This window comes from Sphaeramia orbicularis, chromosome 1 (genome assembly GCF_902148855.1).
Source record: "Sphaeramia orbicularis chromosome 1, fSphaOr1.1, whole genome shotgun sequence".
Taxonomy (NCBI): Eukaryota; Metazoa; Chordata; class Actinopteri; order Kurtiformes; family Apogonidae; genus Sphaeramia; species Sphaeramia orbicularis.
In genome coordinates this window covers 48,632,662-48,649,377 of record NC_043957.1, presented here as the reverse complement: position 1 = coordinate 48,649,377, position 16,716 = coordinate 48,632,662, and the positions used below count along the sequence as shown (strand labels likewise).

Below are 16,716 nucleotides of genomic sequence, written 5' to 3'. Positions count from 1 at the left end.
AGAATCCATGAGCTCTCACCTTTACCTGAAATATGACAGTGGCATCAGGCGACGTAAGCCAACATAGCGGCATCATGTGAACTTATTACACTTTCAGCATGGCATAGTTGCACACAAGGGGATGCATACTGGCTTTTGTGTGGAGTTGCCATGGTTCACTGAGTCTTGTGATGTAACCATTGGGTTTCTTAGAAGCGCATTGGAAATCGGTGGGAGTGAGGAACGTTGCAGTGTGGTGTGAGCGCAGGTTCCCTGTGGGTATAACAGCATTGCTGGCTGGCTGTCAGGTAGCTCCATCCATCAGCCTTGAAAGCTTGACAGTACATATTTATAGTGAGAATCTGCTGGCTGGAACAAACTGGTTTTCCTTCTCAGGATGGTAGTGCTTTTCCATTAAATCTCATCCCGGACAGTTTGATGCTCTAAGACACCTTAATCATGGGTGGCACCAGCAAAGATTAATTTTTAAACATGATTAAACCATGATTTCGCTTTAAATGATGCAGCACCAAACCTCAAACTAGCTTAGAATTAAGAAAGATTACATTTCAACCTGTTTTTAAGCCTTAGTTTAGTTTTGTGAAGGCACTGGGTCTGGCGTCGTCTTCGTCGTCTTTGTCATCATTGTCTTCATCTTCGTTAGCAATTTTTTCAAACATCTCAGATGAAACTACTGGTTGGATTAATTTCCAACTTTATATGTAGCTTCCTTGGTACACTGTCTACAAAGATTCTTCACAGTTTTGAGAAATTTAGATTTTGACAAATTTTTTTGAAATATTAAACATGTGCCTTCACTCATAATGGGCCATATTTTGATGGCTTATAACATGGAAACAATTAGAGATATCAGTATAGTTACTGCTGAGCACTAATAGGAAGTCATATATGGACTTTCATTTCATTAGTTGAGTTCATCTCCAGTGAAAGTACCACCCACTTCTATTGGGAGATTGATCACAGGACTCAAACATAGCGGCAGAACCTGACACCCTCACAAGTTCAAGTTGTTACTGATTCTTGATAGACCGTGCTGGTGAGATACAGGGCCACTGGTCCTATTTTTGTGATGCACAAGAAGTGAAAATCTGAAATAAACATATAGTTTTAAAAAATCTCTATTATAAATGGAGACAGTAATTGGATTAGCTGATTAATCAGTGCTGTTATCAGATGAACATGGCTCCAGTAGTGGCCTGAGGCTAATTTTACTGGAAACTGGAATTACTGACTTTGAAGGAAAATAAGAGTGGAAACGATAAAAAATGACATGTCATGTGGTTAGTTTGTTGTTCCAGTCTAGTTTTATTCTTTTTAGTTATGCTACAGAGCTCGATTTTGCTGATCATTGAAAAGATAGACAAAGTGATATATTTAATTTTGTAATTATGTCAAATAGAGACCAGACAGGGCTCTAAACTCTTGTTGACATTCTCGATATTTGAGAAAATGCTTTTATTTCCAGTGTCATTTTGCGTCACACTTCAGCAGGATGTAGAACTGGTAATAAGTATTATAGAGACATGACACGAAATAGGATGCACGTGAGAACTTACATTTACAGGCCAACATACCTCGCTTTAAAACCTGAGGTATGAAGTTTGATGGAAAGAACATATAACAAGCAGAGCTTAGCCAGGCTTATCCGACAAATACTTAAGATCCTGACCACTATGCAGTTTGTACACTGAAGTATTTTAAGAATGTACCAACAGTTTGGAGGTCCTGAATGGACTCAAGGGACTCTGGTTGGACCTGTTTTTGTAGTTTAACTTGACCGTTGTTCACATTTTTGGTAGAAAAACAGCTCAATGCAACCTGTTTTGATGGACAGCCTGACCAAAAATAAAGAAAGGTTGTTTATATTAATAGTTAACCACAGCTGTAACTGATAACATTTAGCCAAAGTCACCACCAAAATAATGTCCTTGAAATACTCACACAAGAGCAAACTGTGTGAGATTGTTTTAAGAGAATTAAGCTTTTTTCAGATATTTTTTTACATGTACATCCAAATAAATCATCGTCACAGCTGGTGCGTGACTGAAGTCCTTCAGGTGTGTTGCTGCTGCTAAATAGCATAACTTTCACGTTTTATAGGGATTTTGATAAAAGATAAGGCAAAGCATGATGGCAGGGATATTGCCAAAATTGCTAGAGTGAGTGGGTGGATTATTCAAGAGACCAGCACCTGCAAAGCTAGACCACTTTTGTCAACATATTTTTAAAAATACTGAAAAAGTGGAGCAGATTGACCAACTTGCTAGTGGTAGTTTTCCATTTATCCTGGAGGGATCAGGCCTTTTCTGATCCCTTTTTTTATCCTTTCAGTAAGGTAGTGGGTAAGCAGGATTTCCGCTTTTGCAACATGGCGGTAGTGACGGCACACATTATTTTAATACGCTTGCCAGACTGTGTAACACCAGTTAAGAACATGCGGATGTGGGAGTATTTACCACTGAGCTGTGAAAGAAAGAATCTAGAAGTTTTTGTGGTAATGACACCTGCACCTAAAAGGCAGTTGGAGGAATTTTTGTCTTCTGAAGTTCAATGAACTTTGGCCTATTTTGATCCCAATCTGACTTGAAAACTAAATCCTGTATTTTGAACTTGAGATGTTTCTGGAGAGTTTTCCTCTTCCCTTACAGTAAACCACACGATGGTACATTAAGTACAAAAACACATTAGAGTCCCAAACATGTGCAGTATGGTCCACTCAGTACCAAGTGGAATGTTTGTTTGATGATACAAAACCAGCAAAGCAAGAGAATATAGATTCATTGAGCAATATTTCTGAAAGTACCTTTAAGGGATTTGTTGAAAATACTATATTTATGCCGGTTAACAGTCACAGTTGACATTCATTACTCATTCATTGTTAACATTATTATGAATATTTAAAGATTCATATGTAAAATACAAACCCTGTGTTTATCAACTACAGGGAACTGATGTTGAGTTATGGTCAGAAGTTTTCAGACACTCATTTTGGCATCCAGTGTTTCTATAAACATTTCTTTTTCTGGGGCAGATTTGTTGCACAATCATACATCTTTAAAGTCAAATAATCCCAGAATAGGTGCATAATATTTAATTTACTTGGATTTGTTTAAAACCACCACAGAGTCCAAATTATACATACTGATTGTCAGTAGATACTTTTGGTGGCTATCAACAATCTACTGGCTGATAAAATATTTGACCAGCCTTCATGGTGAAATTGGTAGAGTTAAAATTGTAGGTTTCCTGGTATGTCAGGATTCTGTGAGAGCTTTTCAAAAAGCTTAAAGTTTGAATTTGACATATTCAGGAAACCTCAAAGGAAAACCTTGTGACAATGGCCATTAGATGATCTTCCTCACCATGCTGTTGGCTGGAGCTCGCCCACATGCCTGTGTGTTTACATGGAGTTTGTGTTACATAGGGAGCCCGTCCTTTGTTGACATTAGCACACTCCATTTTTGTAACGGGTACAACGGGAACCCAGATGCAGACCGACACTGAGGTAAGAGTTGGAAAAGCTTTTACTGAAGCTTAGCAGGAGTTCAATGTTACAGTTCACAGTTTTAAACAAAGTCACAAACACAGTCTCAGTAAACCAACAGGGGTTAGGCAAAGGGGGGCGTCGGGGACAGGCAGATAATCCAGGAACCGGAGAGACCGTAGAATCCAGAGGGGCAGTGACTGAAGACAAGGTCTGAGGTGGAAACAGGTCGATACCAGGCGGCGGTCAGAGACGTGGTCTAGGAGGAAGGGCAGGTCGAGTACCAGGCGGCGGACGAAGAGACGTGGTCAGGGGCAAAGGGCAGGTCGAGTACCAGGGCACGGACGAAGAAGGCAAAACCAGGCAGACAGATCAGGCAGGGGATCAGGCAACGGGTAGGCAGGACAGGTCAGGGACGAACAGGATCAGGCACGGAGAATCAGGCAAGAACAACGCTGGAGAGTTTCACACGGGGTAGAAAACAATCTGGCAACGACAGACATCAGAGCAGTGAATATATACACACCACCCCTAATGAGACGCAGGTGCGCTCATCAGGTGAATGGAATCATGATAATTAGGAGGTGTGTCAGGGTAAGAGGTCAGAGAGAGAAAAAAGCAGAGAAAAAAGCAGAGAAAACAGACAGATATGACAATTTTTAAGTTACCAGTAGATAGTTGTGCACAGTTTTGCAGCAGTGAAGGAGCTGGAGAGAGGAACTGTGTCACACAGGTGTGGATCTAAACACACCTTTGGATTATTTAGGGAAATCTGACCGATAACCCCTACATACAAAGCAGTCCACAGGCTTTTATGGATGTAGGAAGCCAGTACAACAAGACCTCCCATTTTAAGGCATGATACAAATGCAAATAAAAAAACTATTAATAGATGTTGTGTTGTAGTGTTTGAGATTATGCAGAGGAATACAGTGGCACTCCTTTTATCCTCTGGCAACAAAACACACCTCAGTGCATGAGGCTTTACAGTCATGCACTATGATAAGTTTTCAGGAGATCAACCACCTCACCCTTTACTCATCCTTACGTATCTCTGGCCAGTGAGGGCATGTATGTATGTTGTGTAGCCATTCTGTCCCAGGAAAAGGAAAGTTGAACAAATCATTCATTTGTAAATATGATTTTTTTTTTGTTCAGCTTTCCTTTACATATATTAATATCTTTGTGATTAAATATGAACTGAATGAACCTTGCTGTTGTATAGTACATGCGTAATATCCATATTTACATTCTGCATTAGTTGTAGGTGTAGTGTTAAAGAGTTGTAGAGTTAAAAGGTGATGCATAATCAAATAATTAAAAAAGGCTGCATGCACGTCACAGACTTTAACACTAATAAACACTATCTCCTAGTTCTTGTACTGCTTAACAATTCAGGTTTAGGCACAGTGTTTTTTTTTTCTGCTTTGACTTTAGTGTAGATAAACCAGTATTCAGTTGGTCTTAGGCAAACAAAACCAAGAGATTATGAAATATTCACAGTGTCAGTGCCAGGATATGGAAATACTATTAAGCAACCTCTTCTTTTAGTGCCAATACTGAGTTCCTCTTAGTATTGCATAATTTCATCATGTGCTGCTTGCATTGTTCCAGTGGCAGTAGCTAGCCTATATTGTAGAGCAGGACCCATTTCTCTGTCAGTTCATAATAATTACCCGAGACAAGTTCCACAAAAGCACTGATCTGTAGCACTCCATGGCCATTATTCTGCAGACAAAAGCCAGCATCATGTTCCTATTTTCAGCCTCCAATAACATGTAGTGGCAGGGGGCTGGGTTGTTTTTGAGCATTTCACTTTCTAAGCACAAACTGCAGAAGAATTCAATCATGTCTGTTTTCATATTTCAGCTCCCAAGAAGAAGAGAGACCAATATCTCCTTTCTACATGAGGTAGGCCTTGTGATATTTAAAAGCTGATAAATTTGTGTGAGAGTTTGTTGTTTTGGAGTGGAGGTACTGGGGGAAGTTGCCCTGTCTGCGCTGCCTCGGTGCATTATCATCGAAAACAATGGAAGCTTCAGTTTGAGGGAAAACAGGCCGGCCTGCACATGCAACACTGTTTGGGTCAATGAGGCGGTGGCGGTCACTGCCCACATTTTACACACACCAAACAAACATACATGAGGTTAGACTGGACAAAAATCAGTCTGTTAGCTTTGTTAAAAAAAGGCCAAATCTGCTTATATTCAGAACAGAGAGTAAAAAAATAATTGTCTGAATCATATCATATCTGAATCAACTGGCTTTAGATGTAAATCAGAAATAAAACATGCATTATGTTTGTTTGTTTGCTACTAATACAATAATAACAGGCCCATGATTTAACCCAGTAGAAGTGAATTTAGTGTTAGCATAAATAATTTATAGTTGAATAGACCTGTTGAATGAGTACATCTGTAGCAGCACTACCACACCCCCTCGATAATAGCATTAATTATTAATGACCCTGCTTTTGTTTACCTTCTATCTGTGGGTGTGTGTTGACTCAAAGCCTTCAGTTGGCATTGTCACATTAGAGCTGAAACTCTGTTAACAGACATGACCCTGACCTTTGTGTGGTGTAGCATTTTATTGCTTTTAAGGGACTGAAAAGATGCAGAACAGTTGTCAGTAACAAGGTTAGAAACATTCAGAGCTGACGCAGAAGGATGCACTACAGCTCAAATAAGATTTTATGCTTCCAATAAAAACATCAAAGATTGAATTGTAAAATTTATACAAGATTTTTTACTGTCAGATTAAATCATTGCAGTCGTAGAAATGCAGTAGAGACCAAAGTACTTAGACACACAAGTCTTGCAGTTTATGCAGAACTGATTGGTAATCTCAGGAAAGTGGATAAGACAAAAAGGATCTTGTGATTTCCAAACTTGTGCACTCATCACAGGTGTTGACATGCGGTGAGCCACAACTCCGCACTCTACAGCAGCATTTAGTACATGACTACAATCCATAGACAATAATCTATTTTCATGTGTTACATAATCACAGGCAGTGACATGATGAATATTTGTAACTTGTAACTGTCACATATTTGCATCCTTCACAACAACAGCCAGGTATGTAGTTATTTAGGGCTTGAACATTTGGCATTTTGACTGTGACACACAGCCAACCATCTGCGCCACCTCCTGCCCCATCTGTACAGTAATGTTCTACATGTGTCTCCACTGTACCATCATCATACTTTTCCAATAACAGGACTACATTGACATGGAATCTGTTTGCTTAATCCAGAAAGACCCAAACAGCCAAAACCATCTACTGATGTAACTGTTTAATACCTATTAATCCACTTATTCTATCAATACATATAAATAATTGTTGTAAAATACAGTTTGTCATCTTTTCATGGTCATCAGATATGACCCATTTGGACGTTCAGAGACTCCGTAGTTACCGTGGAAACACCATTATCTTCTACAACATTGATTCACCAGTAAAATCCAGAGTCGGATCAATGACAGTGAATGGACAGACTTTGTTTATGTTCAGTTATTGATATATTTGCTATAAATGTTACCTTTTCTTCAGTTTGTCTATTTTTGATATAATAATCCTTCACTTTACTCTGAGCTTTGCTGAAGATCTACATGAATAGTAAATTAAATGTTGGAAAATATCAGATTTTCACTGAAAAAAATGCAAAATAAAAAGGATAATATTACAATAAATGGTGATAAAACACTTGAGGACGGTTAAATACAAATAAAAATTCATTTGGGAACTGACACAAATGTCACACTGGGTCCTTATGGGTTAAGAGAAGGAACGGTTCTCTTGAATTTACTGACAGTAAATAAGTCATACAGAGAAATAAGAATTAATGAAGAGTTCATTCATAGACACATGAGAAGGGAAATGGTTTAGTTGGATTTAAAAATATTTACAATTGGGGTAGATGTAAATGAAGTGTGTTTCATGCTGCAGCAGAACACATACGCTGCAAAAATCATCTATTGCTGTAAAATGTTTAATGCCTGTTGATCCACTAATCCTATCAGTCCATGTAAATAATTGGTGTAAAATGCAGTTTGTCATCTTTTCATGGTCATCAGATATGATCCATTTGGACGTTCGGAGGCTAAGTAGTGAACATGAAAACACTGTCATCTTCTACAACACTGATTCACCAGTAAAACCCATGGAGTTGGATCAATGACAGTGGATGGAGATGCTTGTTTTTATATTCAGTTATGGATATCTTTGCTGAAAAAGTCACTTTTTCTTCAGTTTTCTGTGTTTCTAATTTAATAACCTTTGAATTTACTTTAGCTTTTATGAACATCTACATAATCAGTAAATATCGGAAAAGATATCAGAAAAAAGATGATTTACACAGGAAAAAAGCAAAATACAGAGCATAATATTCTAATAAATGGTGATAAATCGCTTTAGAAAGGTTAAATCTACAGAAAAAATCATTTGGGAACAGTCACAGAAGTAGCACTAAGTCTTTATGGGTTAAATATGACCAGCACGGTCTTACGGTGTTGTGTTTTGTTTTTTTTTGTTTTTGTTTTTTTTGTTTTGTTTTTTTTTTACAAACTGTCTTGTATTAAATCTGTAGTGCCAGAATGTCTGAATCCAAAAAAAATTATATAGATATAGATGACTTGACATTGAAGCAACTTTTCTAAAGAGCAGTAACATCACACTGACTGAATCTCAAAAGTGAGTAGAAATATTGTCTTTAATCCTCCTGTCTGAAAACACAGGTAAGTCAGAGGGGATATTTTCTACAGCCCACAAACAGAATTCCTGTGTCCTCTCAAACCACTTGAATCTCAATATGCTGAAAATTTATTGTAGATTTTTTGTGTCTAGGAATACCAAATCAAAGACTGCAGCTTTAAGCAAAAAAAAAAAAAAGAAATTCCCAGTGGGACAAGCAATATTGCTTGGCAAGGTGTCTCATGTTGAAAATAACCAAATTTAAGTAAGTTCACCGCAAACAACGAAAACGCAGTTATTTAAGGTAGACTTAATAATCTTAAATTGAGAGGTTGTGCAACTTTTGTCACTCCTAAAATACATTTTAAAAATCCTCTGCTGTGATTCTGGTCAAATCTTACTCGTTTTCAGTTAGAATGTCTTACAGTGGAAAGGTTAGACATATTTCCCTAAAATTCAGTCATTGCCCTGAAACTTTCTTTGTTGAAATTCGTTTTTGCAGAGTCAAGTGACTGGTGTCTTAATCATTCATTCATTCATGTTTGTCAACGTTTGCTTCTCTTTCTGAGGACGTGACTAAGAATCTATTCTGTTTCACTGTTGCGGTCGTGCTCTGTCTCACATTCATCTTTCTCTCCTCATGTTTATCAATGACTAAGTCTATGGCCTACTTGTACTTTGTCACATACATACATGTGCAGGCTGGGTTTTTTTGTTTGTTTGTTTTTTGTCTCTGCCGAGGCCTGCCTGCTTTCCTTCACATACTCTCAAGCTGCCACATTGGAGCTTAAACCCTATAAGGCCAAATGTATCATATTTGATACGTGAGTTTTGAAGCCCTCTACATTATCAGTGTGATTTTTTTTCTTGAAGAACTTGATGTATACAATTAGATACATGCAATACACAGATAATCCACCAGAGGGGAGGAATTCATTCACCAGAGGCCTTTCCAGTGACACCACAAGATTAAATTTATGAGGAAGGAGGCAGAACTTTGCCAATTTTGAAAAGGAATTACCAATTTTCTAGACATGTTTGTGTTATATTGTGTTTTTGTTTGTTCAAAAATAATAATATTTGAGCATTGAGACCTGATGTATCAAATATGATACAAAATTGAAACTCATACATGGAAACTGATATTTGAAAAATATTTTTTGGGGTTGTTCAGAAGGATCAATAAAGGCTCCAGTTTCAAAGAACTGGAATTTTCTGTCAGTGATTCAATGGTTCAGGCTTTACAGGGTTAACTTCACCTTAGCCAAAATGCCAAAACAGACCACAGATCAGCATAGTTTTTCCTGGCTAATATCTGACTGTGGTGTAATGCTGGATTACCTGAACGGAAGCTGCTGGGTGCACAGTGCTGGGATTTAACTGGTATAAGCCTTTTTACTGGAACCTCAATAAACTTGTTTCTTCTTAGCTTCTTATGCCATGAAGAACACTTGACTTCATATTTAGACTCTAGGCGTTTCTCTACATGTTCTTGTTTGTTCTTCTGTTCTCATGGTCTTGTGAAATGTCATCAGTTGAGGTCCAAGTACTGTTCCATTTAAAAGTTCACACAAACCAAGATTGGATGGAATTCCTGCATTTTGTTCTTCTCTCCGAGCTTAAACCAAGGATGCACTAGTTGGTGACTCATGCGGACTTAAATGGCAAATATCATGAGATGCATTTTGTGATACTCTCGAAGGTACCAGCAGCTTCTATGACAACTTAACCTCAGAAATCTTTTATTGAGCAGTTGATGATTTGATACAATTTTGGAACACATGACAGAGGCAGATTAGCAAGAAAATACAGGGTTATTAAAAAACAATGAACCAAATTCATTACACAATATTTTAAGAAGGAAAAGCAATAGAAAACTCCTGCCAAGTCACAAGTATTCTACTCACAATCAACTTTTATTTCCTGTCTTACAAGTTTTCAATGTGGCCACCACCTGCAGCACGGACAACATCAACGCGATAAGAGAATTCCTCCCAGACGCATATCAGCATATCACGATCCACTGAGTTGATCACTGTTGTTATTCGATGTTTAACCTCCTAAGACCCAGCTATGGGTTTTCTGTCCACATTTGTGGGCAAGAGTTTCACAACTTTTTACACAAAAAAAGAAAAGAAAACTGTCCACCACAAAGGACATTCCATAAAAATTTTAAAAACTGCATCTGAAAAAACTGTTGCATCATGATGTTTCCAATATAGGCACTTATTTAATACAAAACAAAAAAAAGCTTGTACTTTGCTGACATTTCCTGGGTCTTTGGAGGTTAAGGTCATCGAGGTTAGTGGGCAGCGGTGGAACATAAATGTGATCTTTTACATATCCCCACAAGAAAAAAAACACACACAGTGAGGTCTGGGGATCTCACAGACCAAGCACAAAGAGGATTTGCTGAGGACTCACCATTCTGAGGGTAAACAAAGAACTGAATGTTGCCAGAGGAACGACACGACTACAGCGCCCCTGTGGTAGCCATTCAAAACTTAGAAAACTCCTCTTTCACATGGTCACTGCACTGACTCATTCCATGACGATGCTTGAGAACTGAGGCAGTGCGTCATGAAATCGGTTCCTTGTTTTTGAATAACCCTGTACATCTATATTATCATGAGATGAGATTCTACAAAATTTGTTTGTCCAGTTTTGGAGAATATATGAAAGGCATAAAAAATATAAATGACATGTAAATAGTCGTACAAATGTTTTGAAATCAAATACATTTGTACGACTAATCCACATTGTGGTGGATTGCGGAAATACGTCAGGGAGCTGATGGCAGAAATACTGCAGAGGCAGGGAGGAAAGTTCACTAACAAGCAACCAATCCAATTACAGAGAGACCTGGGTTCTTAGGAAGTACATTCTCTGGGGCCATTCTCACCAAGACCATTCTCACCATGTTTGGACTTGTGAACTCGAACTTGACTTTGAGAAACGCCTATTTATGACAGGAGCGTAATGTTTGCAAAGCATTTTCACAGTGAGACAATCCCCAATTAGGTAGTTTTGTAAATACAATCTTAAGCTCTTCTAAAACATAGATGTTGAGCTGCTCTCTTCTTTAAATCACACTCAGCAGAAAAGAAATAACACAATTGTGCAATCCAACCATGGTGCCTATCATCACGTTCCAGACCTGACATAACAGTCTGGTAAATATTACTTTTAGGGCCTCCCTGCATCATCCTCAGTCCAAGCACATGTTGACCCTTTCTTATCTGTCTGGAGTAAACCTTGTTGTTTTTATTATCCCTGAAGTGTGATAAACATGATCATCCTTGGAGCTTCATCTACACTCACATTAAACAGGAATGATGACAGTAGAAAGGTGGGGATCTGAGAAGCATCTGATTTCCATGACTTTATAGCCAGTATAAAGTTTTTACAGCATCAGAACGAAGTTACATAATGATTGTGTTGCAAAATCAGGAGACAATAAATTCTTTTTCATACATTTGACTGTGTTTGAATATTCTGACCATTTGTATTTTTAAGAAATAATTTTTCGAACTGTGATTTTCTGCAAAAAAATTAAATATAGCTTAACTTCAGAGTGGCCTTCTTGGAATAATAGTTTTTTTTTTTCAACATTTCTTTGTTGTCATTATTATAAATAGACCTTATCTCTTCACTAAATGTGTTAATCAAATATATAACATGTCTTTGTAAGATGTTTGCGTTACATTTGTACACAACAAACTCCTGATGCCTCTACACGTCACATTTACAGCAAATCTTGGCTTTTCTACTACAGAGGTCCAATAATTATTCCCAAAGCTGTATGTGATTAAAATAGTTTGCGGTTTGAATCACCAACATAGTCGTGGTGCTATTCTCATTCTGTTTTCTGATGCAATGACTCATCCCTCTTGCCATAAGCTGTCCTTTTGCAGTTGTTCATGACTCAGAGTGTCACCTCTGCACACCAGGACACATTCCTGCTTCATACCACAGCGGTTGCACCGCGTTGCATCTTTAGTTAAAACTAAATCGCTGCCACAAATCTGGACAGTGACGACACTTTCTTTAGTCCGTTAATGATTTACCAAAGCGCACCGCGTTTTCTGTACCCAGCCAGCCTAAAGCCTATTTGGGACCGTGATATCTGCCACAGGATATTTAATTACCAAATATTTCACACATGATGCTTACTGCCAGATACTCCCAGCTGTTTATTTCATCAACAGCCTAAATGTGGCTCAAGCATCTTAGAAATAATATGACATCACAAACCATAGAGCTTTGTGACTCACACTTAATATATTTGAGGACATCATACATCAAACATAAGTATAACATGTAATGTAAGGCGTTTTTCTAACATACATGCACTTTTTTTTTTATCTTTATTTAATTGAAGGAGATTTTACAAAGTATTAAAAAACACACAAACATACCCTTCTATACTTAATAACCATATACATATTTCTGCACCTGTATATACACCCTCTCATAAAAATATACAATTGCCCATATTCACCATAGTGAATAAAAATAAAATATCTGTATATACATTCGCACATATAAATATACACAAACACATATGTTTACAATAACAAATACATACACACTTACACATTGGGTAAGTTCATGTAAACATGTTGGTTTACATTTTTCTATGGAAGTGTCCTTATTTAGCTCTAATATTTATGCACATTTTAATGTATAAGGAAAATTATTAAAATGATGTATCTAATAATAACGAAAAAAATCAAACAACTAAAAAATAATAAATTAAATCTATTGTAGATAGAGAAACTGAAAACCACCTTCAAAGTTTAAGGATTGCAGATTTCAAACTCATTCGCTGTAAGCTCAATTTATTAGGCACATCTCCATTTAACACAACTTTAACTTCTATTCCACTACAGTTCAGAAGCAGATAGTGCACTGCTTACATTTTAGTTACTTTTCATTTTCAGATTTTTCATTCAGTTCCATGTGTTTCCAAATTTGTTGATTTAACCCATTTAAAAGTACATTCTGTTGATAATACTTTCTTACTTAGTAGTTTCTCAGTGGAGGATCTGAGCACAGCTGCACTGCAGACTGCTGTAAATATACTGAAGCATCATGATCATTGTCCCTCACACCAATTCCAGTTACGTGTATCATTGACCACCTAATCGCCTCCATATCCGCAGAGAAAGATTCCGACTGCTTGGTAAACCCGGTCCATATGCACAGCTTTAATGTGTCCACTCCAGTTGATGAATTTCTACCCTGACAGTTCCAGGCATTATGAGCTGAGGTACAGTCAACAGTACTGAGCCATTAGACCGTCCTCTGTTGCTTTAACCTGTTACATTCAGTGCCAAGTCTATTATTAGTAGTTCGCCTAATATTTTTCCCGCTATGCTAGGAGATAATCAAATAGTTCAGTCTATGAACCTTTGCTAAAACAATTTTCACTGCCAAAACTTTGTTTACCACCTGAAAATGACTGTTGTGTCAACATTGTCAATAAATGAGGGAGAGTCAAAAAGATCTCCGATAATGTCTCTGATGGAAACATAGATTGCAAACGTGTTTAGACTCAATGGAGCTTATGTAAAAAAAAAAAAAAAAAAATTGGTATCACCCCGCCCCCTGACGGGGAGGCAAGGGTATTGTTTTGGTTCGGTTTGTTTCGTTGTTTGTTGTTATCACTGTAGCAGCAAAAACAATTGGTTGAATTCATACCATATTTGGTGTGCAGATTGCCAGAGACCTACAAAAGATCTGATTACATGATTGGTGACAGTAGGTCAAAGTTCAAATTTTTATGAATTTTTGAAATCTTTTTTTTTTCCCATTTACTTATAATGGGCAAAATTTCAAATGTCTTGAGCAGCAAAAACTACTGGTTGAATTCATATACCAAATTGGGTTTATAGATTGCCAGTGACCCAGAATAGATGTGTTACATTTTGGGAGAAGTGGTCAAAGTTCAATTTTTAATGAATTTTTTTACATATTTTTTCTTCTCCATTTACTTATATCACTGGTCTACAAGGAAAATGCTTCCAGAATAAAAGTAATGAATTTTACCACATGAGAGTCACTGATAAAGAAAAATCAAGTCAAAAATGCTGGTTGGCTGAACTTTCCAAGATACAGCCTTGGGTCAAAATGTGAAATTCAAGAATTAACCAGAGAATGGGTTTGACTCAAAAGGAATATTGTCTCAGAGCTACAAGATCTACTTCAAAACACTGTCTGCACATTAGAATACATCACTTTACAGGTTCTATTAGTGGAAGATTTATAAAACTATTATATAAATGTACATAAACCAATACAGGGTGGGGAAGCAAAATTTACAATGAACATTTAGTTGTTTTTTCTCAGCAGGCACTGCATCATTGTTTTGAACCAACATATATTGATGTCATAATCATACCTAACACTATTATCCATACCTTTTCAGAAACTTTTGCCCATATGAGTAATCAGGAAAGCAAACGTCAAAGAGTGTGTGATTTGCTGAATGCACTCGTCCCACAAAGGAGATTTCAAAATAGTTGGAGTGTCCATAAAGACTGTTTATAATGGAAAGAAGAGAATGACTATGAGCAAAACTATTACGAGAAAGTCTGGAAGATACTATTAAAGAAGAATGGGAGAAGTTGTCACCCGACATATTTGAGGAACACTTGCGCAAGTTTCAGGAAGTGTGTGAAGGCAGTTATTGAGAAAGAAGGAGGACACATAGAATAAAACATTTCTATTATGTACATTTTCTTGTGGCAAATGTCTCATGACTTTCAATAAAACTAATTGGTCATACACTGTCTTTCAATCCCTGCCTCAAAATATTGTAAATTTTGCTTCCCCACCCTGTATATATGTGTAATAACACTTAATCATATACCTTGAAAACATCAGCAAACCGGCACTTTTGTCATTTATTTTCCAATTAATCTTATTAAAATACGTAACATTTAGCACATTTAATCTCTGAAGCAAATCATTTCTAAAAAATTGTAGACCAGTGTATTAGGCGAGATTTCACATGCCTATAAAAGCATGAATTTTCTTTCAATTTACTTCAAACTTGGCACATATATAGAGGCAACTGATATGCTAACATCTGCACACGTATAGACATGATGACATCAGCTGGATCGATGCTAAAAAAAAACAACAACAATGCGAGGGGAGGTGTTTGTTGTGCCTGGCACCACTTGTTTTAATAAATACAATTTTATATACATTTTGTTTAAGAACTTTTTGACTCTCCCTCCAATTAGTCAGTTAAAGTCATGAGCACAGCTGCTAACATGCACCATAAGCTGGCACCACAGCTTTTACACACCCTGTTTATGAGTGCGATCTTCCAGCCTCATTAAAAGGACCATCAGGTTATTACGTGATAGGGCATGCCTTCTTTTCATCTCATTCACTTAGTTTCATAATGTCAATAGATTAGCACTCTTCATGCAGGTTTAGGGCAGTCACCTTCACAGTGTACCGTCACTCCATCATTATCTCCTCCTTTATCAGCGCACACATACAGGACCTCAGCCGAAGCCGTGCTATTAGTGTCAACACCTTGTTGATGGAAGATTTGTTTCAGGTCACCCCTATAAAATGCTTACATACTGTGTTTTGAGCAACAAGATGTTTATAAGGAGTGAATAATGCATAACTGAGAACATTTAGATTTGTCTAATGAGCAGTCTAAAGCTCATAAATGTTTAATTTACAGTTTGTTAGAACAGAAGAAGAGAGAACAAAATTTCCTTAAACTTATTATTTAACCCATAAAGACCCAAACATCCACCGTCGACCAAAAGTATCTACTGATATAAAATGTTTAATACCTGTTGATCCACTAATCCTACCAATACATGTAAATAATTGGAGTAAAATGCATTTTTTCAGCTTTTCATAGTTATCAGAAATGACCCACTTGGACGTTCAGAGGCTCCGTAGTGAACATGGAAACACCGTCATCTTCTACAACATTGATTCACCAGTAAAACCCATGGAGTTGGATCAATGACAGTGGTTGTAGATGTGTGTTTTATGTTCAGTTAATGATAGATTTTGTTGAAAAGCCACATTTTCCTAATTTTTTTTCTGATTTGATCAAATAACCTTTGAATTTACTCTGAACTTTTATGAACATCCCCAGAATTAGTTAATTAAATATAGGAAAATAATTGATTTTTACTACAAAATGAAGAGGATGATATAATAATAAATGGTGATAAATCATTTGGAAAACCAAAGAAAATCATTTGGAAGTTGTGACAATAATAGCTGAGGGTCTTTAAGGGTCAAAGAACAATATGTAAGTTGTGAATTAATATTAACTCTTCCCTTTTTCACATCTTGTCTCAAAACCCATCTCTTCAAATAGACGCAACATAATCCACTCTGTACCATAACCCCTGCTTTATTTTTTTACCCCTCATCCAGCCATCAGTCAGTAACAGGGGTACTGTCATACCCAACAGTGTCTGTCACTGTGTCTGTTTGTCAGTAGCCACTTTTACACAGAGATCCTAGAAAAAAGGTGGAGATCGTGA

General features: G+C 37.1%; 1 protein-coding gene across 1 annotated transcript in view; it reads left to right on the top strand.

Annotated features, from left to right (window-relative positions):
- Positions 1-16,716, top strand: part of fam13a (family with sequence similarity 13 member A) — a 108,932-nt gene that overhangs the window by 50,209 nt on the left and 42,007 nt on the right. The window contains 1 exon segment of the mRNA XM_030140327.1: positions 5,354-5,395. Within this exon segment, the coding sequence (XP_029996187.1) occupies positions 5,354-5,395 (42 nt within the window).